This window comes from Budorcas taxicolor, chromosome 8 (genome assembly GCF_023091745.1).
Source record: "Budorcas taxicolor isolate Tak-1 chromosome 8, Takin1.1, whole genome shotgun sequence".
Classification (NCBI taxonomy): domain Eukaryota; kingdom Metazoa; phylum Chordata; class Mammalia; order Artiodactyla; family Bovidae; genus Budorcas; species Budorcas taxicolor.
Window position 1 is genome coordinate 12,443,991 of NC_068917.1, and position 26,761 is coordinate 12,470,751.

At 44.3% G+C, this 26,761-nt stretch overlaps 1 protein-coding gene across 1 annotated transcript in view; it reads left to right on the forward strand.

Annotated features, from left to right (window-relative positions):
* Window positions 1–15,327: 15,327 nt before the first annotated feature.
* KIF13B (kinesin family member 13B) overlaps window positions 15,328–26,761 on the forward strand; it is a 201,505-nt gene continuing 190,071 nt past the window's right edge. The window contains exon 1 of the mRNA XM_052645142.1: window positions 15,328–15,431. Within this exon, the coding sequence (XP_052501102.1) occupies window positions 15,377–15,431 (55 nt within the window). The 5' untranslated portion in view covers window positions 15,328–15,376. The remainder of the gene's footprint in view (window positions 15,432–26,761) is intronic.

The window sequence follows — 26,761 nt, forward strand, 5'->3', positions numbered from 1 at the left end:
TGAACCGGTGAATCCTGCATTGGCAGATGGATTCTTGACCTCTGAGCCACATGGGAAGCCCCTCAGACTTAGTTTTGTTCAGTTGCTCAGTCGTGTCCAACTCTTTGCAGCTCCATGGACTGCAGCGCATCAGGCTTCCCTGTCCTTCACCATCTCCAAGAGTTTGCTCGAACTCGTGTCCAGTGAGTTGATGATGCCGTCCAATCATCTCATCCTCTGTCACACTCTTCTCTTCCTGACCTCAATGTTTCCCAGGATCAGGGTCTTTTCTAGGGAGTCTGCTCTTTGCATCAGGTGGCCAAAGTATTGGAGCTATGGCTGGGAGACCTGGGCAAAATAATTCATCTGCAACTAACTTTCTCTTGTGGCTTAAAAAAAAAAAGTCTTTAAATTCTAAATCAGATTTGTTGATGAGCTGTGGAAACCTCTGAGTTTAAGGGAACAGACGGCTACAATCGTGGATTTGACAAATCCCATCCCTTAGGCAGTGGGTCCCCTCAGAGTCCATGTATTTGTCCTACGACCTATGAATATTTTATGGATGTCCTTTTGTGTTCATTAATGGGGCCTGAACTGTACAGTCGCCTGGAATAATACCAAAAGAATACCCTCTCCTGACCTCGGCCCCTGAATGATTTATGGAGATGAGCTGGGCCTGTAAGAGATTCCGTATGGTATTTCCAGACACTTTTCAACAAAGAGGGTAGTAAGTTTATGCTCGTAAAGAGAGTGAGCTCTTTGGGGGAGTTTAGTGTGAAATCTGTGTGTTCGGGGAAGGCTTTTACTTCTGGATCTTCAGGGATGAGGAGGATTTTTTTAAAAAATAATTTTACTTGCTTATTTTTTGCTATGCTGGGTCTCCATTGCTCAGGCTTTTCTCTAGCTGTGGCGAGTGGGAGCCACTCTCGAGCTGCGGTGTGCAGGCTTCTCATTTCAGGAGCTTCTCTTGCGGAGCACGGGCTCTAGAGCACAGGCTCTGCAGCAGTGGTACTGGGGCTTAGTTGCTCCATGGCAGGTGGTATCTTCCCGGACCAGGGATGGACCTCGTGTCTCCTCATTGGCAGGCAGGTTCTTTACCACTGAGCCACCAGGGAAGCCCAAGGAGGGGTTTATATTTCCTCAATAAGGAGGGCAACATGATGTTTGAAAAGACCTTCCAGCCCATCACTTATGCCTGGAATTTCTTGTCCCTGTAGAATAAGAGTCAAAATAATGAATGTAAAGCCCCCCTCTTGCCTCCTGGCCCTTCCATTCTGTGTCTTTTAAATTGAAATAGTTCAGTCTCCTGGTACAGATGGAGTTGGCTGTGTGCTTGTCACCTGGAGCAATACCGAAGACATCATCATGGCTGGGTTCTCCACATAATTAGAGATCAGACCTACACAGATGCGGGTTCAGTCTCTAGGTCAGGAAGATCCCCTGGAGGAGGAGATGGCAACCCACTCTAGTATTCTTGCCTGGGGAATCCCATGGACAGAGGAGGCTGGTGGGCTACAGACCACAGGGGCGCAAAGATCAGACATGAAGCAGCTTAGCGCACGTGCACACACATTACTTACATCAGTGTGTCACGGATGCTCATATGGGACAGAGCCAGAAGTGAACATTAAGGTGTGTAGGACTAGCAGAGGGTGCCTGTATGAAGAAAACAGCGTTCAAGTGGTTAGAAGTTAGCTGGCAGAGGGAGGGAAGACATCCTAGGAAAGATAGAAATGTGAGCAAAAGTGCAGGGTAAGAGAGACCTCCCAAGTCACGAGGGGCAAGTAAGGGGGTGTTTTTGTGTTTGTTCAGTTGTGTCCGACTCTTAGTGACCCCATGGACTGCAGCCTGCCAGACTCCTCTGTCCATGGAATTTTTCAGGCAAGAATACTGCAGTGGTTTGCCATTTCATTCTCCTGTAAGGAAGGGGATGCCACCTTCTATAATGAAGTAAAATCCAGGGATGTAAGGTTGGTATGAAGAGCCCTGGCATCTCAGATCTTACTTCTGATTGACTGGTGTTGTGGTCATTCCCCCATCCCCACCGCCTTCACCACATCGGCCTCAGAGGTAGATCTCTTCCCTTTTAAAGCTCTGTCAAAAGTCCCTTCTTTTGCTTCCCCCTATATGGCACCCCACTCCAGCACTCTTGCCTGGAAACTCCCATGGACGGAGGAGGTTGGTGGGCTGCAGCCCACGGGGTCGAGAAGAGTCGGACATGACTGAGCGGCTTCACTTTCCCTTTTCACTTTCATGCACTGGAGAAGGAAATGGCAACCCACTCCACTGTTCTTGCCCGGAGAATCCCAGGGATGGGGGAGCCTGGTGGGCTGTTGTCTATGGGGTTGCTAAGAGTCGGACACGACTGAAGCGACTTAGCAGCAGCATAGGTCAAATACACATACATTTAAGAAAACTTTACTAGTGGGGGAGGAATAAATCAGGAGTTTGGGATTAACACAGACATGCTACTGTTTATAACATCATCAACAAGCACCTACTGTATATCACAGGGAACTCTGCTCAATATTCTGTAATAACTTCTCTGGGAAAAGAATCTGAAAAGGAGATGTATATGTATGGGATATATGTATCTATATAACTGAACCACTTAGCTGTACACCCCAAATCAGCACAACACTGTAAATCAACTATATTCCAATATGGGGACGTCCCTGGCGGTCCAGTGGCTAAGACTCCATGCTTCCAATGCAGAGGGCCTGGGTTCGATTACTGGGCAGGGGACTAGATCCCACATGCCTCAAGTAAAGATCCTGCATCCTGCAACTAAAAACCAGGACAGACTAGATAAATAAATATATTAAAAGAAAGAAATTACAAAAAGACTATATTCCAGTAAAAATAAAAATTAAATTTAAAAATTTATTAAGCACAAAGAGAAAGGGGGAAGAAAGGAAACTAGGAACTTCCCTGGTGGTCCAGTGGCTAAGACTCTGTGCTCCTAATGCAGGGGGCCTGAGTTCAATCCCTGGTCAGGGAACTAGAGCCCTCATGCTGCAACTAAGACCTGGTGAAGCCAAATAAATGAGAAAAGTAGTAATAAACAAATACTTTTAAAAAAAGAAACTAATTTGTTAAGTAATCAAGTTTCAGAGGTATACCTTGCTCTCTAGGGCTCATAAACCCTACCTCATTCCAAATGAAATCCCAGGGAAAGAGGGGTCTACCCTACTGAGCACACTTCAGGGGATACCTTTAGCCTTCAACACCCAGGACAACTCTCCCAAACATCGAAATCTCCCACAATCCAAGCAATTCCATTCAGCTTCCTGAGCCCAAGTTGTGGCTTTATGACTTCAGGCGAAACCTAATTCTATGACCCCAAAGTGCATGACCCCTTGCCCAGGACGAAGGCTTGCTTTCTGCCCAGAGGTACCTTCAGGGGAGGGGTCATGTAGAGTCTTTCAAAGCCAGAACTGTAGAAGGCTTAGAATAGGAGTGTGGCAACAGGGATGGAATAAACAGGTAGGAGAGACATGGCTTTTGATGGCAAGGAACTCATATGAGCTTTTACAATTATTAATTTTTGTTTTTTTTTTTAAAGACAGAGCTTCTTCTTATAATATTTATTTATTTCTTTGGCTCTGCTGGGTCATAGCTGTGGCATGTGGGATCTTTGTTCCCCAACCAGGGATGGAACCCAGGCCCCCTAAACTGCTGGACTACCAGAGAAGTCCCCTGCAATTTATACCCCTGTAGCTACTCTTATGCAGATTGGTGTTTCTGTCCTTTGTCCCCTTTCTTTCATGCCAGCTTTCTATATTTCTCAGCAGCTACTTCAGCTATTGGCTTATCTCTTTCCCTATCCCAACAGCTCTGGAAATGGGTGGAGGACCCTTACCTTTGACCCTTACCCAGGATCTCCCAAAGCAGTCCACTGAACCTCCTCTTTTCCCAGCGCACAGCCCTTAAAGGGGGTTTCCACACTAAGAAACAAACAAAAGAGGCAGCAAAACAAATGAAGAAGTTACAAAATTTCCAGGAATCTAACCAAAATCATCTCACACGCTAGCAAAGTAATGCTCAAAATTCTCCAAGTTAGGCTTCAACAGTACATGAACCAAAAACTTCGAGAAGTCCAAGCTGGATTTAGAAAAGGCAGGAAAACCAGAGATCAAATTGCCAACATCTGTTGGATCATAGAAAAAGCAAGATAATTCCAGAAAAACATCTACTTCTGCTTTATTGACTACGCCAAAGACTTTGACTGTTTGGATCACAACAAACTGTGGAAAACTCTTCAAGAGATGGGAATACCAGACCACCTTACCTGCCTCTTGAGAAATCTGTATGCAGGTCAAGAAGCAAAAGTTAAAACCGGATATGGAACAATGGACTGTTTCGAAATTGGGAAAGGAGTACGTCAAGGCTGTATATTGTCACCCTGCTTATTTAGCTCCTATGGAGAGTACATCATGAGAAACGCTGGACTGGATGAAGCACAAACTGGAGTCAAGATTGCTGGGAGAAATATCAATAACCTCAGACATGCAGATGACACCACCCTTATGGCAGAAAGAGAAGAGGAACTAAAGAGCCTCTTGATGAAAGTGAAAGAGGAGAGTGAAAAAGCTGGCTTAACGCTCAACATTCAGAAAACTAAGATCATGGGAATCTGCCCCCATCACTTCATGGTAAATAGATGTGGAAACAATGGAAACAGTGACAGACTTTATTTTCTTGGGCTCCAAAATCACTGCAGATGGTGACTGCAGCCATGAAAATAAAGATGCTTCCTCCTTGGAAGAAATGCTATGACCAACCTAGACAGCATATTAAAAAGAAGAGACGTTACTTTGCCAACAAAGGTCCAGCTAGTCAAAGCTATAGTTTTTCTAGTAGTCATGTATGGATGTGAGAGTTGGACCATAAAGAAAGCTGAGCAACGGAAAACTGATGCTTTTGAATTGTGGTGTTGGAGAAGAGTCTTGAGAGTCCCTTGGACTGCAAGGAGATCAAATCAGTCAATCCTAAATGAATCAGACCTGAATGTTCATTGGAAGGACTGATGCTGAAGCTGAAACTCCAATACTTTGGGTACTTGATGTGAAGAACTGACCTATTGGAAAAGACCCTGATGCTGGGAAAGATTGAAGGCAGGAGGAGAAGGGGACGGCAAAGGATGAGATGGTTGGATGGGATCACTGGCTTAATGGACATGAGTTTGAGCAATCTTGGGAGTTGGTAATGGACAGGGAAGCCTGGCGTGCTGCAGTCCATGGGGTCGCAAAGAGTCGGACATGACTGAATGACTGAACTGAACCAAACTTCTTAGCCCTTAAGGACAGTCAGCATCTCTTTTTGATCTTTGTATCCCAAGCACCTAACACTGTAATGTCAAGCACAAGGTAGGGAAGTTTGTTGACTAAAACACTTAAAAAAAAAATTTTTTTTTTTGACTGCACCACCCAGCATGTGGGATCTTAGTTCCTCAACCAAGGATGCATCCCACACTCCTTGCGTTGTAAGCACGTAGTCTTAACCATTGAACTGCTAGGGAAGTCTCAGCTGACTAAAATAATAAATAGATTCAAACAAGGAGAACAGAGTGATGTCATAGAAAGCAGGACCATCAAGAAGGGGTTGGTTGATAACACTAAATATCACAGAGAAATCAAATCAGATGAGAACGGAAAGGCACTCTGCTGGCTTTGCTATTTGAGGCGTGATGGTACTCCTGGCCAGGATGGGTCAAAGGGGGCTGAAGGGCTGGCAGCGTGATTGAATTGGTTGACTAAGGGAGGTGAGGAAGGAAGACAGTGAGTGTAGATCATCTTGGGGAGCTTGGCTATGGAGGAGGCAGAAAGGCTGGTACCTAGAAGTGGACTCAGGGTTGAGGGAAAGGGATGAAGATGGTAAAGGCTCTGGAGGAATGGGAGAGGGAGCTGAGGGCCACACTGAGAACAAAGAAGACACATTTCTGTGGGCACCAAGGCGCTTGGGTGTGCGCTTCCTCCTGCAGGGCTTCTGGGCCCAATTCCAGCACGTGTGTGCATGTGTGTGTGTGTTGGGGCGGGGCTCCCCACACCAACAAGCTATTCTCGGACCCCAGCAGTGACTGTGAATGCAACTCAATTCTGACACCATCTACTTGGACATAGAATCAGATTCCACACGTAAAAGACTCACAAGACCTCCTGCCACCTCAGACACCAATGGTGAAACCCAGGTTGTCACCTGTGCTCCTGACTCTCTGGCTTTGAGTTAGGGGTTCCAATGACCCTGTCTAACTCAGGATGCTAATTGCAAGCCCAGGTTGTTACCTGTACTTCCGACCAATGGACTGGAGATAAGAAGTTCTCATGGCTCCCTCCCTGGTTTCAATTCATTTGCTAGAACGACTCACAAAACTCAGGACAACACATTTGCTCAGTAGATTTGTTATAACAAGATATTAAAGAATAGGAATCAGCAGCTAGGTGAAGAGGTATAGAGGATGAGGTCCCCTGGTGGCTCAGATGATAAAGAGTCTACCCGCAATGCAGGAGACCAGGGTTTGATCCCTGGGTCAGGAAGATCCCCTGGAAAAGGGAATGGTACCTCACTCCAGTAGTCTTGCCTGGAGAATCCTGTGGACAGAGGAGCCTGGTAAGCTACATCCATGGGGTCGCAAAGAGTTGGACACAATTAACACTTTCTTTCACTTTTCCAGACAAAGGAATGTCTGTCCTCATAGAGCTTGGGGCCCATGGGCCCCAAAGCTGTCCTTTTAGGGGGTTTATGGAGGCTCTGTTACAAACACATGGTTGACAAGTCCTTGGCCAATCATGGCGACTGATTTCGCCTCAAGCCCCCTCCCTGGAGGTTAATCACAGGTTGGTCCCATTGGTAATCAACCCCCACCCTTAGTGTTTTCCAAAAGACGCTTCGTTAACACAACAAAAGGCACCTGGAACACTCTCAACCCTTAGAAAATTCCAAGGATTTGGGGAGTCTATGGGCCAGCAAAGCAATTGTAGATGAAGGTCAAATACGTGAGACAAAGATTTTGGTCCTCTGAGTGACCAAATTTGTATTTCTTGTAAATCACAGCATGACATTGACCAAGTATGGGACCACGAGGGAAGGGAAGTGAGCTAAGTTTGGGAACTTGGAGGGCATGAGTGGTGGTGATGGCTCAGTCAAGAGGGAGGTTTAGATTAGAGATGTAAGAACATGGGATTTCCCAGGTGGCACTAGCGAGATTGCAGGAGACCTAAGAGACGTGGGTCCAGGTCCTGGGTCGGGAAGGTCCCCTGGAGGAGGGCATGGCATTTGTAATCTTGCCTGGAAAAGCCAATGGACAGAGGAGCCTGGTGGGCTACACTCCAAAGAGTCGCAAAGACTTGGACGTGACTGAAGCGACTTAGTGTGCACGCGGGTAAGAAAACAAGCCCCCGAGGGAGCTCGAGTATGAGGAAACAGGTAAGCTGAGGAACTGGAACTTAAAGACAGAGCGTTCATGCTTGGCAGCAGGACAGTGAGTCATGTCGGATGATGTGGAGGCTGTGGATGAGTTATTGAGTTTCATAGGTGGAACCCTCTAGATCATGGCAAGACTCAGGTGTGGTGAGGAAAGGCTGAGGGACCCAGGGAAGCACCAGATGCTCTGTGAAGCAGGATGGGTGGTGGCAGTGGTCTCAAAGCCTGTGCAAGGGCACACAGGGGGACCCAGAATTTGCATTTACTTACTCAGGCCAGTGTACAAGTTAACTTGTCCTGTGAAGTCTCAGTTCCCCATCTGTCAAAGGCTGTAATAATATCACCAAGCCTCATGGGATCATTGTGAAACTTAAATGAGATGATGTATGTGGGGTGCTGAGCACAATACCTGGTAATAAGCACTTGATAAATATCTAAAAAATAAATGCTATGGTGTATGTATAGGAAGAACACTCACATGAAAAATACATAAGAGGGCACTTAGGGATTGTCTTCTTTGTGGAAACAGCGCAGATTTTCAGAATCAAATTTGTGTTTGCATTCCAACCCTGCACCTTACTAGCCCTGTGATGACTTGAGGCAAGTCATTTCACCTGTCTGTGGTTAATCATGATGCTGAGTTGTTAATGTCTTTGCTCCAGTGTATCAAGTGACTGCTTATTAAGTACCAGGGATTGTACTGGGTGTGGGAGACGGAGAGACTTGAAAAAGACACTCTCCCATGCCTACAGAATACCAGAAGGGACGGGAAGAGACAGTTATCATTGGAGAAACTTAGAGCTTTGGCAAAGCTGAATTCGAGGCATGCAGAGAAATCCTTAATTATTCTGGAGAGATTTTTTTTTTCTTTCCCCACCCTGAAGATTAGCTCATTCCCTCCTTTAAAAAAAACACAAACATATATATATATAAACTAGCTTCCAGTTCCGCCTTTATTGTTTTTAACTGTAGTAGGGTTTTAGATACTATTTTGGAACGTAAAATGGTAAAAATTAGATGTTTCAAATTTCCAAGGGCTGAACAATCTGCACGGAGACATTTCATTTGTGAAGTATGGTAGAGCTGGGGTCAGAGCATGATAGCAGCACAGTCGCTCCTTCAGTAAGTTAATCAGGTCCAGCTTTCCCTTCTGTAACATGAGGAGAGTGGTCACTGCTTCATAGAGTTAGTGTGGGGATTAATGAGTTAATACGTGTAAACACAGGACAGTGCCTGGCACGTGGTGATCATTCACTTTGTGAGTTCTCCTTATTTTATAAAGTGGCAGCCTTCCAGGGAAATATGTCTTCCTCAGTCTGCACAGGGACCATCAGAAACTGTGGATCAAAGCAACAAGATGGTGAACTGGAAGCTGGTTTTATTTTTAAATTTGTAGTGGAGTACAGTTGCTTTACAGTGGGGTGTTAGCTTCTGCTGTACAGCAAAGTGAATCAGTCGTATGTATACACATATCCAGGCTTTCCAGGTGGCTCAATGGGTAAAGAATCTGCCTGCAAGGCAGGAGATACAGGAGACATGGGTTTGATCCCTGGGTTGGGAAGATTCCCTGGAGGAGGGCATGGCAACCCATTCCAGTATTCTTGCCTGGTGAATCCCATGGACAGGGGAGCTTGGCGGGGCTATAGTCCATAGTGCCACAAAGAGTCAGACATGACTAAAGTGACTGAGCACACACACACACACACATATTCCTGTTTAGTTTTTTTTTTTTTTTTTTTTGGATTTCCTTCCCATTTAAGTCACCATAGAGCATTGGGTAGAATTAACTATTTGTTTTAGAATAAGTAGGTCTGCAAAGGGTCTGGGCAAAAAAACCTGAGGGCCCTTCTTTTCAACACAGCCAAAATTCAACTGTCTTGACTGCAGCATCTACCCCATAAATATCGGTTGAGTTCTTCAGTCCTTGCTTTGCAAGACAACGTCCACAGGAGTGCCTCAGATACGAGTTTTCTCATAGTTCGAAAGAGAGAAACCTGGACTTACCCTCTCTCCTGGAGGGAGTCTGAGACAGCACTCTCAGCCAGGTGAGGGGAGCTCTCAGTTTACCTGGTGTGAAAGCCCCCAGGGTCTGGGCTGGGCAGCAGGTTGTAACTTGCATCTTAGTCTTTCTCTCTATCTCGGGAAAATTTCCCTGATAAGATAAAGGCATTCCTAGTCTCTGGCACTTGCCTCATCTTTATTGCAGAAGTCAAAAGAGGGAGATGAGTGTGAAATAGAGGTCAAAAGGAAGTGTAGCTCATAGAGGTGTTTCTCTCCAGTCCCTTGGGAAGCTTCTGTCATTTCTTCCAATCAAATGTTTCAGGACAATTCAAATGGTTTTGGAACTTTAGAGAGAGTCCTCACCTCTTCCTTGTTATATTCCCCCACCTCTTCAATTCCTCAGGGGCCATATCCTCTTGGAAATTTGAGCTTAAATTGAAATACAGTGTTTCTGCAGAAACTGGAAGACTTCTCTTTTTCTGCCTTCCTTGTTTCTGTTCAAAAAGCTAGATTCAAGTTGTCATCAGAACTGGCCTTTTAAAAAGAAAATTTATGAGTTGATCAGTTCAGCTCAGTTCAGTCGCTCAGTTGTGTCCAACTGTTTGCAACACCATGGACTGCAGCATGCCGGGCTTCCCTGTCCATCACCAACTCCTGGAGCTTTATCAAACTCATGTCCATCGAGTTGGTGATGCCATCTAACCATCTCATCCTCTGTCCTCCCCTTCTCCTCCTGCCTTCGATCTTTCCCAGCATCAGGGTCTTTTCCAATGAGTCAGTTCTTTGCATCAGGTGTCCAAAGTATTGGAGTTTCAGCTTCAACATCAGTCCTTCCGGTGAATATTCAGGATTGATTTCCTTTAGGATGGACTGGTTGGATGTCCTTGCAGTCCAAGGGACTCTCAAGAGTCTTCTCCAACACCACAGTTCAAAAGCATCATCTTGGCGCTCAGCTTTCTTTATAGTCCAATTCTCACATCCATACGTGACTACTGGAAAAACTATAGCTTTGATTAGGTGGACTTTTGTTGGCAAAGTAATGTCTCTGCTTTTTAATATGCTAGGTTGGTCATAGCTTTTCTTCCAAGGAGCAAGCGTCTTTTAATTTCATGGCTGCAATCACCATCTGCGGTGATTTTGGAGCCCAAAAAAATAACGTCTGTCACTGTTTCTATTGTTTCCCCATCTATTTGCCATGAAGTGATGGGAGCAGATGCCATGATCTTAGTTTTCTGAATGTTGAGTTTTAAGCCAACTTTTTCACTTTCCTCTTTCACTTTCATTAAGAGACTCTCTAGTTCTTCTTCGCTTTCTGCTATAAGTGTCATCTGCATATCTGAGGTTATTGACATTTCTCCTGGCAATCTTGATTCTAGCTTGTGTTTCATCCAGTCCAGCATTTCTCATGATGTACTCTGCATATAAGTTAAATAAGCAGGGTGACAATATACAGCCTTAACGTACTCCTTTCCTGATTTGGAACCAGTCTGTTCCACGTCCAACAAGACGGTAGGCACTAGAGTGGCAGTCAAACAGGAAATGGCAAGAGTGAACATCGACATTTCAGGAATCAGTGAACTAAAATGGATTGGAATGGGTGAATTTAACTCAGATGACCATTTTATCTACTACTGTGGGCAGGCAAGAATCCCTTAGAAGAAATGGAGTAGCTCTCCATAGTCAACAAGAGTCCGAAATGCAGTACTTGGATGCAATCTCAAAAATGACAGAATGATCTCTGTTTGTTTCTAAGACAAACCATTCAGTATCAAAGTAATCCAAGTCTATGCCCCAACTGGTAATGCTGAAGAAGCTGAAGGTGAATGGTTCTATGAAGACCTACAAGACCTTCTATAACACTGAAAAAAGATGTCCTTTTCATCATGGGGGACTGGAATGCAAAAGAAGGAAGTCAAGAAACACCTGGAGTAGCAGGCAAATTTGGCCTTGGAGTACAGAATGAAGCAGGGCAAAGGCTAATAGAGTTTTGCCAAGAGAACTCACTGGTCATAGCAAACACCCTCTTCCAACAACCCAAAAGAAGACTCTACACATGGACATCACCAGATGGTTAATACCAAAATCAGATTGATTATATTCCTTGCAGCCAAAGATGGAGAAGCTCTATACAGTAGCAAAAACAAGACTGGGAGCTGACTATGACTCAGATCATGACCTCCTTATTGTGAAATTCAGACTTAAATTGAAGAAAGTAGGGAAAATCATTAGACATTTCAGTTATGACCTAAATCAAGTCCCTTATGATTATACAGAGGAAGTGACAAATAGTTTCAAGGGATTAGATCTCATAGAGTGCCTGAAGAACTATGGATGGAGGTTTGTGACATTGTACAGGAATCAGTGATGATGACCATCCCCAAGAAAAAGACATGCAAAAAGGCAAAATAGTTCTCTGAGCAGGCCTTACAAATAGCTGTGAGGGGAAGAGAAATGAAAGGCAAAGGAGAAAAGGAAAGATATACCCATCTGAATGCAGAGTTCCAAACAATAGCCAGGAGAGATCAGAAAGCCGTTTTCAATGATCAGTGTAAAGATATAGAGGAAAGCAACAGAATGGGAAAGACTAGAGATCTCTTCAAGAAAATTAGAGATACCAAGGGAACATTTCATGCAAAGATGGGCACAATAAAGGACAGAAATGGTATGGGCCTAACAGAAGCAGAAATATTAAGAAGAGGTGGCAAGAATACACAGAACTTTATTAAAAAGATCTTCACAACCCAGATAATCACGAAGGTGTGATCACTCACCTAGAGCCAGACATCCTGGAATGGAAAGTCAAGTGTGCCTTAGGAAGCATCACTATGAACAAAGCTAGTGGAGGTGATGGAATTCCAGTTGAGCTATTTCAAATCCTGGAAGATGATGCTGTGAAAGTGCTGCACGCAATATGCCAGCAAATTTGGAACACTCAACAGTGTCCACAGGACTGGAAAACGTCAGTTTTTACTCCAATCCCAAAGAAAGTGCCAAAGAATGCTCTAACTACTGCACAATTGGACTCATGTCACACGCTAACAAAGTAATTCTCAAAATTCTCCAAGTTAGGCTTCAACAGTATGTGAACCATGAACTTCAAGATGTTCAAGCTGATTTAGAAAAGGCAGAGGAACCAGAGATCAAATTGCCACCATCTGCTGGATCATCTAAAAAGCAAGAGTTCCAGAAAAACATCTATTTCTGCTTTATTGACTATGCGTTGTGTGGATCACAACAGACTGTGAAAGATTCTTAAACAGATGGGAATACCACACCACGAGGTGATAAATGAGATATCAAGTGAACAGTGGATGCCCGGGAACCTCGGCACATTTCAAACCTTTATTTGTTATAACTTGCATATTGTGAGGTGTTTAATAGGAAATATGTTTCAGTCCAGAATAAACTCTGGTAATCAGTCTAAGGGCCACAACAATGTTTTTTCAGTGTTCCTCTGTCCATGGGTTTCTCAGGAAAGAATACTCGAGTGGGTTGCCATTTCTTCCTCCAGGGGATCTTCCCGACCCAGAGTTTGAACCTGCATTGGCAGGCAGATTTCTTTACCACTGAGCCACCTGGGAAGCTGTTTTCAATGCCAAATAAGGACAAAAGGGTAGGAGTGAGGTTTTTAAAGCCAGGAAATGATTTCAATATAAAAATACATTCTATGTGAACTTTTTTTTTTTTAAAGAATGATACTGATAGTAAACAGCAATTTGTTGGTCCATTAATTTTTAAAGAATTTCCTTAGTAAAATTGAAAAGCTGGAAAATCTAAATTGGTTCTCTTTATTTGTTTACTGGGCTGTGAAAATCAAAAGATTTTGTCCAACACCTACTGCTTCTCCAGCTGAGAAGATCCTCTGAAATCTCAGAGGAAATGCCCCTAAGAAAGAAATTCCCTACCTGTAAAGAGTGCCTCTGGGGTTGCATTTTCTATTTTTAATCTTTTTCCATCCTTATTTTTAAATTGAGGTATAATTAACATATTAGTTTCAGGTGTAGAACATACTGATTTACTTTTTTTAGTTGTGGTAAAACATACATAACAAATGTACCGTTTTAACCATTTGTAGGTGTTCAGTTGAATGGCATAAAATACACTCATATTCTTATGCAGCTATCACCACCGTCCATCTCTAGAACCTTCTCTTTTTTTTTGGCCATGCTGCATGGCATGTGGGATCCTAGCTCCCCAACCAAGGACGGAACCTGTGTCCCTTGCCTTGGAAACTCGGAATCTTCATCACTGGATCTGTAGGGAAGCCCCTGTTGCTGCCGTCGTTCAGCCATTCAGTTGTGTCTGACTCTTTGCGACCTCCATGGACAGCAGCAAGCCAGGCCTCATGATCCTTCACCATCTCCCAGAGTTTGCTCAAACTCACGTCCGTTCAGTCGTTGATGAACCTTTCTAATCTTCCCAAAAAGAAACTCCAACTTCCTATTCCCCTTCCTCTCAGCCCCTAGCAACCCCCATTCTACCTTCAGTCTCTGAATCATGATTTTAGGTACCGCATATAAGTGCAATCATACACTGCTTTCTTTTTTGTATCAGGCTCATTTCATGTTGTGTTAATTTCTGCTGTACAGTGGAGTCAACCAGTCCTATATATTTATTCTTTTCCGTGATGGTTTATCATAGGATACTGAATATGGTTCCTCCTACTATACATCTGTTTATTATACTAAACATCTCTCAGAGGTGTTTTATACTTTTGGACAACTCTTATTTGTACTGAAGCGCTTTCAAAAATAGGACGGCTGGCCCAAGGGTAAATCTTGCCAGCTTTCTGTGTTTATTCACCTGTAAAACTGTTCTGAGTTCTACTCTATCATTTAAACACATCCAAGCAGATCTGCCTCTTATAAAGGCGGCCACTGCTACTCAGGTTCTATCAGTATTCCTAATATGTAACGTAGGCCCAGCATTGCATGTAAAAACTTCCCAATTTTCATGTGTTGCCCAGTTCCCTTGGGCCAGATGTGGCACATTTGCAGGCCCCATCTTGCCCACAGGCTACCAGGTAGCATCTGTGCCAGGGCTTAACAAACACCACATTTTAGTGTGACTTCATTGATTCATTGATGTAATAAATGTTTACTGAGTCTCTACTACAGGCTAGGTTACACATATAACATATAGTTTTTAAAATACAAAATAGGAGAGACCGAGTTGCAGCATAAATATTACAACTGAGCAAAACAATGACTTATTAAGCACATATGTGCCAGAAAGTTTTAAGAGCTTCATCTATATTAACTCACTGAACCTGACTAGGAACCTATAAAGCAGGCACTCTCATCGTCTTCATTTTAAATATGCAAAAGACAAGCATAGAGTGGTCAAATTGCTTGTCTGGTCACACAGCTGGAAACTTAAGGATGGATTTGAACCCAGGTTGATGCCTGAGCGCAAGGTCTTGACTGGTCCAGGGAGTGGCTGGTATAGGATAACCTGTGGATTTATGAAGCTCTGTGGAAGAGGTAACTTTTGATTTGTCTTCAAGGGTGATTTCAGGAAACAAGGTGGGGAGGGCAATCCAGGCAGAGGAAATAATTTGAGCCTGGGATCAAACAGAAGATTGGCAGGAAATGAGTCTGAAAGAGGTCGCAAGGTCGGCCAATGCCATTTTTCAACTGTTTGTTTTCAGGTGAGGTATCAGCTCATCGACAGCTTATGTCTCAGTACTAATCGCAAGGGGGAGGATGGTGTTGAAGCAGAAGGGCATTTACAAGCTCCAGAGAGGGAAGCGCGCCCGAAGCTCTGCCGGCCTACCCAAGACCACCGACAGGGACTACAAGTCCCGTCATGCAGCTGGGGCGCGCCGGGAGCCCCGGGCCGGCCCCGCCCCTCCACAGGCCCCGCCCTGGCCCCGCCCCTCTCGCCCGTAGCCCCCTCCCGCCCGGTCAGCTCCAAAGAGTTGCCCGGTGGCCGCGGCAGACGGAAGCCGAGCGAGAACCTCGGCGGCGGCAGAATGGGAGACTCCAAAGTGAAAGTGGCCGTCCGGATCCGGCCCATGAACCGAAGAGGTGAGAGCCCAGATCGCCCGGGGCCGCCGCGGCGGAGGCGGCAGGTGCCTGGCGCGCCTTTCCCTTGGCCCCGGCCGCCGTGTGGGGTCCGGCCGGCCCCGCCCCTGAAACCCGCGTCCGGGCGAGGGGGGCGGCCGGCGCGCCCCGAAACCTCGTCCCCCGCTCCCGCCCCGCCTGCGCGGGACGCCCCTCCCTCGCCGACACCGAGTCCCGGGGTGCCGCGGGCCCCACGTCCCATCCCGCTGCCCTTCCGCCGGTGCTCCCGCCCCGCTGCCCTTTCGCCCTCCCGTCTCCCTGCCCTTCCAGGAGGGCGCCCGCATCCAGCGCCCCGGGCTCGCTTCCTCCTTCCCCACCCGGCCCCGGGTCCCGTGCCCCGCGCGCCCCCGCTCGCGGCCCTCCAGCTGTCAGAGCGGCCCCGCCCCGGGGGTCCTCGCCCTCCGGCCTGGCCGGGACAGCCGGGGACCCCCAGGCCTCACGTCGGTGGCCCAGGCGTCCAGACCCCGCACACCCGTGCCTCGCGGCAGGAAGAAGAGCAGGGAGTTGGGGTTACTCCTGAGAACGCGCTCTGGAGAAAAACTCCTTCCTCTTGGTGTTTCACTTTAATGTCCCTTTTAACCTGGACGGTCAGAAAGACTTGTAAATACTTTGATTGAACTTGGGGAGAGGAGTTGCCCGTCCCTACCCCACCCCCACCCCCCGCTTTTTTTTTTTTTTTTTTTGACTGTTGAGAAAGTTTTGCTTTTGCTTGAAGTCATATTCGTCATCTCTCAACAATAAATAGCTTAGGTGCCAAGATTCTTGTGAAATTGTATCTTTCAGGCATTCTCTCAATTCTGCAGGGAGGGTAGAGAAAGCAGATAAACCGAGTACATTTTAAATTCTCTTCAGAGAGTCAGATGGAGTAGAGAAAACCTGACTCAAGTCAGAAGAGGTGGGCTGGGCCTTGGCTTTAATGCTTAACTAGGCTTGTGACGGGACAAGTTACTTTAAATGAGATATTGAAAACACCTCCTAAACCAGGTAATACTAGTGGCGATCATTAGAGTCCCAGGAGATGACTTTTCAATTGGTAAGGCTCTCAGTGCGAATCATTCGTGTAAGTAACAGAATCATTAAGTCGTTTTCACAACTTATTTGTTCATAGTTCAGTGTGGTTTAGGTCTGTGTAGAAATTGGCTTGCTTTCTAGTTGTCTTCGCTGTATGTTAAGACACACAGATCCAACAGGTTGACGTACTGGCTTTTTTTTTTTTTTGCGTTGGTGATTCCTCTTGTCCTTGCTTGGTTGGCTAAAGGATGTCAGATGACACACAAGACTTTTCCCCTAAGAACTTAATTACTTTACCTTCTCAAAGAGGGCATGTTTTGGGTCTTCAGTCTTGGCCTCACCAGCTCCACACTCTGACAAAATGAAAGAACTTAGATGAACTATGGAAGTTTCCTAAAGCTTCTGGTCTTAAAGCAGTTCAGGCAGCTTTATTTCAGTTCATTTCAAGTATATTACCATCACAGTGATTTAGAAACAAAACAGAACACTAAGCCACAGAAAAGGCAAAGTAGCTGGGATTTGATTCTGAAAGGGTGATTTCAGCACATTTAAAAAATTTCCTGTTCACAGAAAACTTGGGAAATGTCAGTGCTAAAAAGAGGCAGCTAACTCTCAGTTAAAATTCTTCATTCTTCCCCTCCCCCTGCTTTGAATTTCAGTTTTCCAGGGAAAGTACTATCCTTTTTACTTATACCTAGTCATTGATTAGATTGTAAGTGTCAGTATTAGAGTTTCAAGGGATGCATAGAGTAATACAGTTTTAGAGTAGATGTTAGCTGTTCTTTTGAACTCATTTTAAAATTAAGGTGTATGCATAGTTCCTTTACCCTTTAAATAGAAGTGCGTTATTTGTGGTAAACTGCCTCTTTGATTTAGTGCCATCTCTTATAGCTCCTGAGTGCATGTGGCCTTTTTTTTTAGTGATTGCTATAGATAATTAAAAGTGGTTTTATTTCCGTTTTGTCCTAAAGGAGTCATTTACATACATCTTGAAGATCTAGTGGAATACAATGGAGTGGAATTCTAAAGCCAGTGATTTTTAAACTGCTGTTTAGAGTTTGCTTAAAAAGGCTAAAACCAAGCCATATTCCTTTCCAGTAATTTTGAAAAAAATTATTTGACCAATTATTACTTCTGGGAAAACTAATGTATTAAGTAATAGTATATAATTATGATGAATGGTAGACTTTTCGTCATAATTGTTTCTCCCTTGGCAGGTTAGTGCAGGAAGCAATCTCAGAAATGACTCTTCACCAGTGAGAATGAGATGAGAATGGGTTCCTGGGATGATGTAGTTTTACTCTATAAAGACTTACTTATTTTTGTGTAATATTTTTCTCTTTTATAATTCTTCTATTTAAAAAAATTATTTTTAATTGGAAGATAATTGCTTTACAATATTGTGTTGGTTTCTGTCACGTATCATTCTGAATGATTCTTGGAATCCCATTAGCTCCCTGTTGAGGAAAATCTTAAATTGGCACGAAGTTTCTAGTGTACCATTAAGTTCTTCATGCGATTCAGTATCTGACTGGGCTTAGGTATTAAGGTGGATGGGTGGTTTCTTTGCATTTGCTAAACTTGATGTGGGCTCGGGGAACTTAGTTATTTGAACATTCAGCTTTAGGTCTACTTGAGTAATAGCAAGAATTGTAATGATTAATGAATATGCATTTGTCGGGAATATTTTTCTTGTTATACATTTTAGCATTATTCTAAGAAAACAAAAAATAAAGAGGAAAAAGTCTCCAGCATTCCTTCGCCATAACAATTCACACTCATTTTCTTATTTTCATTCCAGTTTGTATTCACATGCCTGTGTAATTCTACATAGTTTTAATACTACGACTTTTTTTTTCCTTTTCTTCCTCTGAAGTTTGAACTTGAACAGCTGAAGTCAAAGGGGTTAAGCTTGTTTTGTCATGAGATCTGGGAGTTCTGTTTGCAGTTCTGTTTGTCTTTTCATGTCATCTCTGAGACGTGTATAGCTCACCAAGGAACCTGGCTGTGTTCTGTGTACTGTAAGGAACACCTGTTCATACATTATTAACCAATCTAATTATTAAATGAGCCGAAGTTTTACACGAATAACTGATGGCACTAGTTAGGTCAGCGACATCTCCTGTTCAGCAATTTGATGTTTGATAGCTTTAGATGGCTTAAAAAATATTTAATATTCATTGAATGCCTGCCAGGTGTCCACCTTATATTAGATAGTATGGGATTTTATTGCCTTCCCTCAAGGGACTTCCTGTGGCTTAAATATGTGTGAGATTAACTATCGAAATAAATCTAGGTAAAAAACCTGTTTGGGAAATATATTTGCGGTCTACCTAACCTGAGGTGTGATGAAACCAAAAATTATATTAGAAATTTAGCTAGAAAGAAGAAAAAATGGTGAAATGGGTTATTTTGGGTGTTAGGAAGCATGGTCAATACTTTTATTTTAGCAGGGATTTCTCAAGGGTTTGGTTTGCATTTCAGTACTTGATGCAGTGACAGTCACAGAGAAGAATCATCATTATGGTGAAAGATACAAAGACTAATGTAATGTCAAGTAGAAGTCAGTGCTTAAGTGAATTGCAGTCCAGTATCCCAGTGGATAAGATATTTATAGACGTTAAAAATTATGAAAATCAAAACCATTTAACAAGGAAGACTTCCTTATTTTAGAAAAAGCAGAATGTAAAACAGCATGTGTAACTGTATGGTTGGACCTACTATTATGATACTACTATGTAAAAATACCAACAGGAACGGGCAGGGGCTAGAAAGAAATGTGAAAAAGTGAGATTGGTGGTTCTTGTTGGGGGAATTTCATTTCCTAAACACTTTTCCTTAGTGTTGGCTGCTATTAGAGCGTTCATATTTTTAAAGTGTGCTTTACAGGGGGGCTTCCTGGGTGGTTCAGTTGTTAGGACTCCGGGCTTCCTCTGCAGTGGGCACAAGTTTGATTCCTGGTCAGGGAACTAAGATCTTGCATGCTGCACGGCATGGCCAAGACAAACGAAATAAATAAAGTGCACTTGATGTTGTATGCTCATGAGGAAATGACCGTGCTATGAAAAGATAGGATTAAAAGGTGAAAACACCTGTAGCAGATTGCTAGTGCCTAAATGCCAAGTGTATGAGAGGGAGATGTGGGAATTTAGAAAGATCCCTCAAAGCCTGGTGATTAGGGAAGTCTTCTCTGTGGAGGGAGGGAGCTTATGGTTGGAATGGGTTTCCCGTGGGAGGAGAGAGGCGTAGGGGAAAATTGGTTCTTTGAGAAGGAAGTACGGCCTGAGAGCAAAGGCACAAGGATAGGAGTGAGCCAGGCAAGTTTAGGCTCAGAGTTGAGATAAGCCTGCCAGGGAGGAGGGTTCTGTCAAGGGGACAGGAGACGGGTGAGATTAGAAAGGTCAGGCGAAGCTGCAGGGGGCCCAAAAGTCTAGCTTCAGGGTGGCCGGTCCGTGTGCCCCGGTCAGCTTTTTATTAATAGAGCTTTGTGTGGGTCTCAAGACACAAGCATGATGAGAAAGATCGCCAGATCCCAGGGCAGGCTGCAAAGCCTGGGTAAGATAAACTGATTCAGGGCAACGCTGGGCAACGTGGTGAAAAAACGAAGCCACAGAGGAAGAGGAAGGAGACCAGTCAACACCAAGTGAGCAGGCGTGAATCCGAAGACAGGTGAGGGAGGGGGGTTCAAAAGGGAGAGGACATATGTATATCATATGATTCATGTTGAGGTTTTTACAGAAGGCAGCAAAATCCTGTAAAGGAATTATCCTTCAATAGAAAAAGAAAAAAAGGCGAAACTGGGACTGTAGGAGCACCCTGGTGGAAGGACTGATGGAAGACCCTGGTGGTCAGTGAGGAAGAACAGGTGGTCCCGGGGAAGTCAAGGTGCAGTGTGGGGCGGGAGAATCTGTTTGAAACAGGAAGGTATTTTTTGACTCGGAACCCACTGCTGGTTCTTAAGCCTTCTCAGAGAGAGATCTATTTGAAATAGGAAGGTATTTTTTTGACTCGGAACCCACTGCTGGTTCTTAAGCCTTCTCAGAGAGAGAGAACTGGTGTTGGAGTTAGGGATTAGGGGTGACTGTGGATGGAAATTTCTGATATATTTTCTGAAACAGAAGATTCTTGTTCTCTTAACATCTGCTCGATATGCTAATAGAGGACGAGATGCATCTATCACAACATTCTTCTTTTTCTACTGTCAACTCAGTGACTGAAAATGGGATTTATACTCATTGGACCAGAGGCTTTTGGGGAAGAAAGTACAAGTTTATCAAATCAAAATTCGTTTGAATTGGCATTTATGTTCATCCCTCCCCACTGCTCCATTCCGCCTTACCCCCTGCCTCTACTCGCACCTCCATAAAACAGTGACCGGTGTCAACTTTTCCATTTCTTAAGTTCTGAAGATGGAAGAAACCACCGGCAAAGCCATTGGTTAAGCAGATGAATTGAGCTGCTTACTGGGTGGAAATGGATTTGTTATTGATCTCTGTGCTCGCTGATCAGTTTCCCTTTGTGTTCAAAAGAGCATGTTCTTAAAGCTTGGCAGGCAGAAGCAGTGTAATCATTAGGAAAGTGTGTGAAACTGGCTGGTGTAAGGGACACGCAGTCCACAACCTAACTGGTAATGGGCTTTAACTCTCAGAAGCTGTTGGTATCTTTAAAAGCTGGTATTGGCTCAGAAGATAAAGAATCTGCCTGCAGTATAGGAGACCCGGTTCAATCCTAGGGTCAGGAAGATCCCCTGGAGGAGGAAATGGCTACCCACTCCACTTTTCTTACATGGAGAATTCCATGGACAGAGGAGCCTGGCAGGCTACAGTCTGTGGGGTCACAAAGAATCTGAGACTGAGTGACTAATAGCCACAAGCATTAATGAATTAGCCTGTTCAATTTAACATGTGTTGATTGGAGGAAAAAATAATAGCTACTTTTTGAGAGTTTTCTATTTGTGAGCTACAGAGTTCATTCCTTTTTATACATTATTCCTGAAACAAGTTTGAAAGGTGGTTGTAGAATTTCTATTGAACACAATCTCAGAGAAGTTAGGTAACTTGCCCAGAATTACAAAACCCGGATTTTGGAGCCTGAATTTCTCCTGTTTTGCCATTAAAGCTTGTGCTTTTACTACTATATCAGACATGATGATCTTCGGAGGGATGCTGCCTTCCTGAGTTTGCATAATTTTCAAAGATGTGCACCATATATGAGAAGCATAAGTCATGAACTTTGACCGACAGAACTTACTGTCTGGTTGGTAATAAGAGGTACACAAGGTGAGTCAGTTATAGGGATACAGTACATGCGTGCTATATGCTAAGTTGCTTCAGCTGTGTCCAACTCTTCTCGACTCTATGGACTGTGGCCCGCCAGGCTTCTCTGTCTATGGGATTCTCTAGACAAGGATACTGGAGTGGGTTGCTGTGCCCCTCCTCCAGAGGATCTTCCCGACCCAGGGATCCCACCTGAGTCTCTTATGCCTCTTTCACTGGCAGGTGGGTTCACACAGACACACACGAGAATATAGTACACAAGTCAGCAATAGTGCTTTTTTTTTTTGGCCATGCCACATGGCAGGTGGAATCTTAGTTCCCTGACCAGGGTTTGAACCTCTGCCCCCTGCACTTGAAGCATGGAGCGCCAGGGAAGTCCCAGCAGTGCCTTATGAATTAAAGAAATGGGGGTAGGACTTGAGAATGATGAGGAATGGGCTGAAGGCAGTTCACCAGGAGGAAGACAAGGCAAGTGGGGTGCATAGCATGAGTTGTTGAACTTAGCAAAAGATGGATGCAGGAATTAGCCAGATACTTGCAAGAACAGTGGGAAAGTTAGCTGTAAAAATTCAAACAGCAGGAAGCAGACAGTATCTGTGTAAATAACAGTTAAAAAGAGTGCTGAACTAGATTATTTTGGTCAATCTTTCCAAAAATGCTAGGAGAATTTGTACGATAACTCATTTTACAGACAAGAAAATGGAAACTTAGAGTTTCCTACTTGCACCAAATCACATGCTTATCAGGTAGAGGAACAGAGGATTGGAACCTGAGCAGTTCAGCTCTGGAGCCACAGCCCTTAAATTCTGTGCTTTCTTGGAAAAGCTGGAAGAATGTGGCGAGTAGGGGATGAGAGGAGTGATGGGAGGTGGCTTCACTGAATTCGAGAGGTTTGTGGGGAGCAGAGCAGAATGAAGTTACTGAAGTGAGGTTCAGGCAGATTCGGGGGGATCTCGGACAGGATAAGGGGTGCAGTGACTGTAGGTTTGTTTTAGGTAAAATTGGTATGTAACATATTAGTTCCAGGTGTACAGCTTAACTCTTAAAAAGTGATCACTACAGTAAGTCTAGTAACCATGTCACCAAACAATTAGTGACATTTTCCTTCACCCATCCTGCCAGCCTCCAGCCCTCTTCTCCTGTGTAACCACTGGTGTCCTCTGTGTCTGTGAGTTCTGTTTTGTTTTATATTCTTCATATTTAAATTTTTTTATATAGGTGAAATCATACCGTGTTTGATCTGCTTAGTACAGTACATTCCTCGGAGTCCATCTGCGTGGCCGCACGTGTCTAGGTTTTGGAAGGGGCAGTGGCGCTGTTACAGAGATGCTCTTGGAAGAGAAACTAAGGTCTGCATCTTTACCTTGCTCACAGGCTGGTACGTGAGCTTGTTACTGTTAGACGGATGCTGGTGAAAGACGCAGGACTTTGGGGTCAGATTTCGCCTGCAAATCCCACAGGAGTGACGGGGAGGGTCCAGACGGATGCTGTGCCAGCAGTGGGTTGGGGTTCGTCTGAGGAGCACTGAGCTGGGGAACCCCATTGCTCTTAAGCGGTGAGCAAACCTGATGTTTGTCCTGAAGGTAGCTGGCTGGGACCGCATTCCTGAGAGGTGGGCGAGGCAAAGTGCCCTTGAGGCCTTGCATTTCAAGGTGGTGTGAAAGCAGCCAAGATTTAGGAAATATAGTGAAAGTTGCTCAGTCGTGTCCAACTCTTTGCGACCCCATGGACTATACCGTCCATGGAATTCTCTAAGCTAGAATACTGGAGTGGGTAGCCTTTCCCTTCCCCAGGGGATCTTCCCAACCCAGGGATCGAACCCAGGCCTCCCGCATTGCAGGCGGATTCTTTACCAGCTCAGCCACAAGGGAAGCCCTAGGCAATATAGGATGACTGCAGCGCTTCCAGTTTAGACGACTAAGTGAACGAGGGCTGGTGTCACCCTGAGATCAGAAATGCGGGAGAAGCAGGTTTTAAGGGAGAGGTATGGGCAGTTATGAGCTCTATTGTTAGACATTCAGCAGTATTTGGTCAGCGCTTATCACATGCCACCCACTGCACCTACAACTTCAGATAAGATGTAGTGTATGCCTGGAAGAAACGTAACAGACTTGTTGAGTTTTAGGTTCTGAAGTGCAGCCAATGGGTGGATCCAGAAAACTGGTGTACAGGAGGCTGAAAATAAGGGACTGGAGATTTGGGTAGATTTGGAAGTTGTTACTATATTTAGAAGATCTTATAGAACACCAAGGAGATGGCACCCCACTCCAGAATTCTTGCCTGGAGAATCCCATGGACAGAGGAGCCTGGTGGGCTACAGTCCATGGGGTTGCAAAGAGTGGGACATGACTGAGCGACTTCACACACACACACAGACACACAGAGACACACACACACAGACACACGCACACACACACCCCCCCACACACACACCTACACACACACACACACCCACACACCACCAAATCAAGGCATGTTCCTGAAGGAGGAGGTCACAGAGGCTGAGAAGACAGGCATAAGGAAAAGCAGGTGAAAGTAATGTGGTGGCCCAGGGTGAAGAACGGCGGAAGAATTTTGACTGAATAAATGAATTGCTGTTGGTGTGTTGGTAGTGGGCCGAGAAATCAGTGTGTGTGCTCATATGGAGGCAGTGAATATATGTGAGTTTTCTTTCAAGAAATGCCATATAGAAAGCCATGGTAAAGAATGGTCTTCTGGAGATGAGCAACAGGCCTCCCCCGCTCCCTGCCAACCCAAGTCTGGGAGTTGTTTGAGCCTTTTTATCAATAGAGAGGAATAGTCAATAGAGTGGGGAATTTTTGAAATATAGAGGGAAGAGGATAATTATACAATGGGGAAGCCCTAGAGTGTTTGATTTTCTTGATGAGCTAGAATGTGAGGTTATTAGTTGTGAGTGAGAATTGGGCTGGTTGGGTTTTTCAAAGTAGTGATTATTTAGAAGTGTGGTTGAGGGACTTGAACCATAGTGTACATCCATTGATGGTAGTGGGACCATTCCTTCTGAGCTATTTTTGAGATGTAATTCACCTATCCAAAGTGTATAATTCAGTGGCTTTTAGTGTATTTGCAGAGTTGTGCAATGATCACCGCTATTGGATTCCAGAACATTTTTTATCATCCCTACAAGAGACACTCTCTGGTTAGTGGTTACTCTCCGTCCACCCCACTCCCATCCCCTCCCCTCTCCCCACAGCCCTTAATCTACTTCTTGTCTCTGTGGATTTCCCTATTCTGGACATCCATATAAATGGAATCACATGATTTGTGGACTTTTGTATCTGACTCCTTTCCCTTGGCATAAGTCCTTTAGGACTTACCCATGTTGTAGCATGAATCAATACTTCATTCCTTTTTAAGGCTGAATAATATTCTGTGGGGCTTACCTGATGGCTCAGGTGGTAAAGAAGCCGCCTGGAATGTGGGAGACCTGGGTCCAGTCCCTGGGTGGGGAAGATCCCCTGGAGGAGGGCATGGATACCCACTCCAGTATCCTTGCCTGGGGAACCCCCAGGGACTGAGGAGCCTGGCAGACTGCAGTCCACGGGGTCACAGAGAATCAGACTGAGTGGCTACACACAACACAGCAGTGCTCTGTGACATGGCCATGCTGCACTTTGATGCCAGGCATCTGGCTTGCTTCCATTTTTTGGCTATTTGTGAATCATGAACATTTGTGTAATGTAATAATAAGTTATTGTGTGTTTTCATTTCTCCTGAGTATGTATGCAAGTGGAATTACTGGGTCATGTAGCAACTCTAACTTCTGCGGAACTGCCCGATGGTCTTCCAGAGTTGCTGCACCGTTTTGCATTGCCCCCAACGATGTGTGAGGGTTTCAGTTTCTACATGTCTTCCCCATCAGTTTTATTGTCCTTCTCTTTGATCGCTGTCCTAATGGGTGTGAAGTGGAGTCTCACTATGATTTTTGATTTGCTTGTCCCCAATGTCTAATAATGGTAATTAAGCATATTTTCATGTGTGTGTTGGCCATTTGTATATATTTTCAGAGATCTCTATTCAAACCCTATCCTTACTTTTAAGTTGGATTATCTTTTTTTTTTAATTATTGTTGAATTCTTAGAGCTCTTTATATGTTCTGGATGCCAATCCTGCAACAGATATGAGATTTGCAGATATTTTCTTGAGCATGTGGGTTGCCTTTTCATTCTTTCAGTGGTGTCCTTTGAAGCACAAAAGTTTTTCATTTTGATGTGGTCCAATTTATCTTTTTTTTTTTTCTTTTGTTGCTTGCGCTTTTGATTTGATCTCTAAGAAACCAGTGCCTAACTCGCAGTCATGTGGATTTAGTGTGTATATTTTCTAAGAGTTTTATAGTTTTCGCTCATGCATTTACTTAGGTCTTTGATTTGTTTCGAGTTAGCTTTTAAAATTTATTTTTGTTGGCTGTGTGGCTTACGGGATGTCGGTTCCTGACCAGGGATTGAATCTGGACCCTTGGCCGCGGAGGCCCGGAATCCTAGCCATTAGGACACCAGGAAACCCCTGGAATTAATTTTTGAATGAGGGGTGAGGCAGAAATCAATTTCATCTTTCTGCATGTAGATACCCAATTGTCCTAACACCATTTGTTGAAATGACTATGTTTTCCCCATTGGATTGTCTTGGCACCCTTGTTGAAAATTAGTTGACCGTAAATGTGAAAGCATATCTCTGGATTCTCAGTTCTTTTCCATTGATTTATATGTCTGTTCTTAGGTTAGTACCCCGCTGTCTGATTAGTATAGCTTTGTAGTAAGTTTGAAACTGGTGACACTGGTCTTTCTGCTTTGTTCTTTCTTCAAGATAAACTTGTTTATTCTGGTTTTGCCTTACAAGTTTTTAAAGACCAACTTCCTATCCCTGTGAAGTTGATTAGTTTCTTGAAAATAGACTCAAGAGTATTTCAGTTGTTTTGGTATTATCATATCTCTTCCCCTTACCAGGCGTCTTGTCTAGGATTTTCCCTCAGTCCTCAGTTATTTCTTT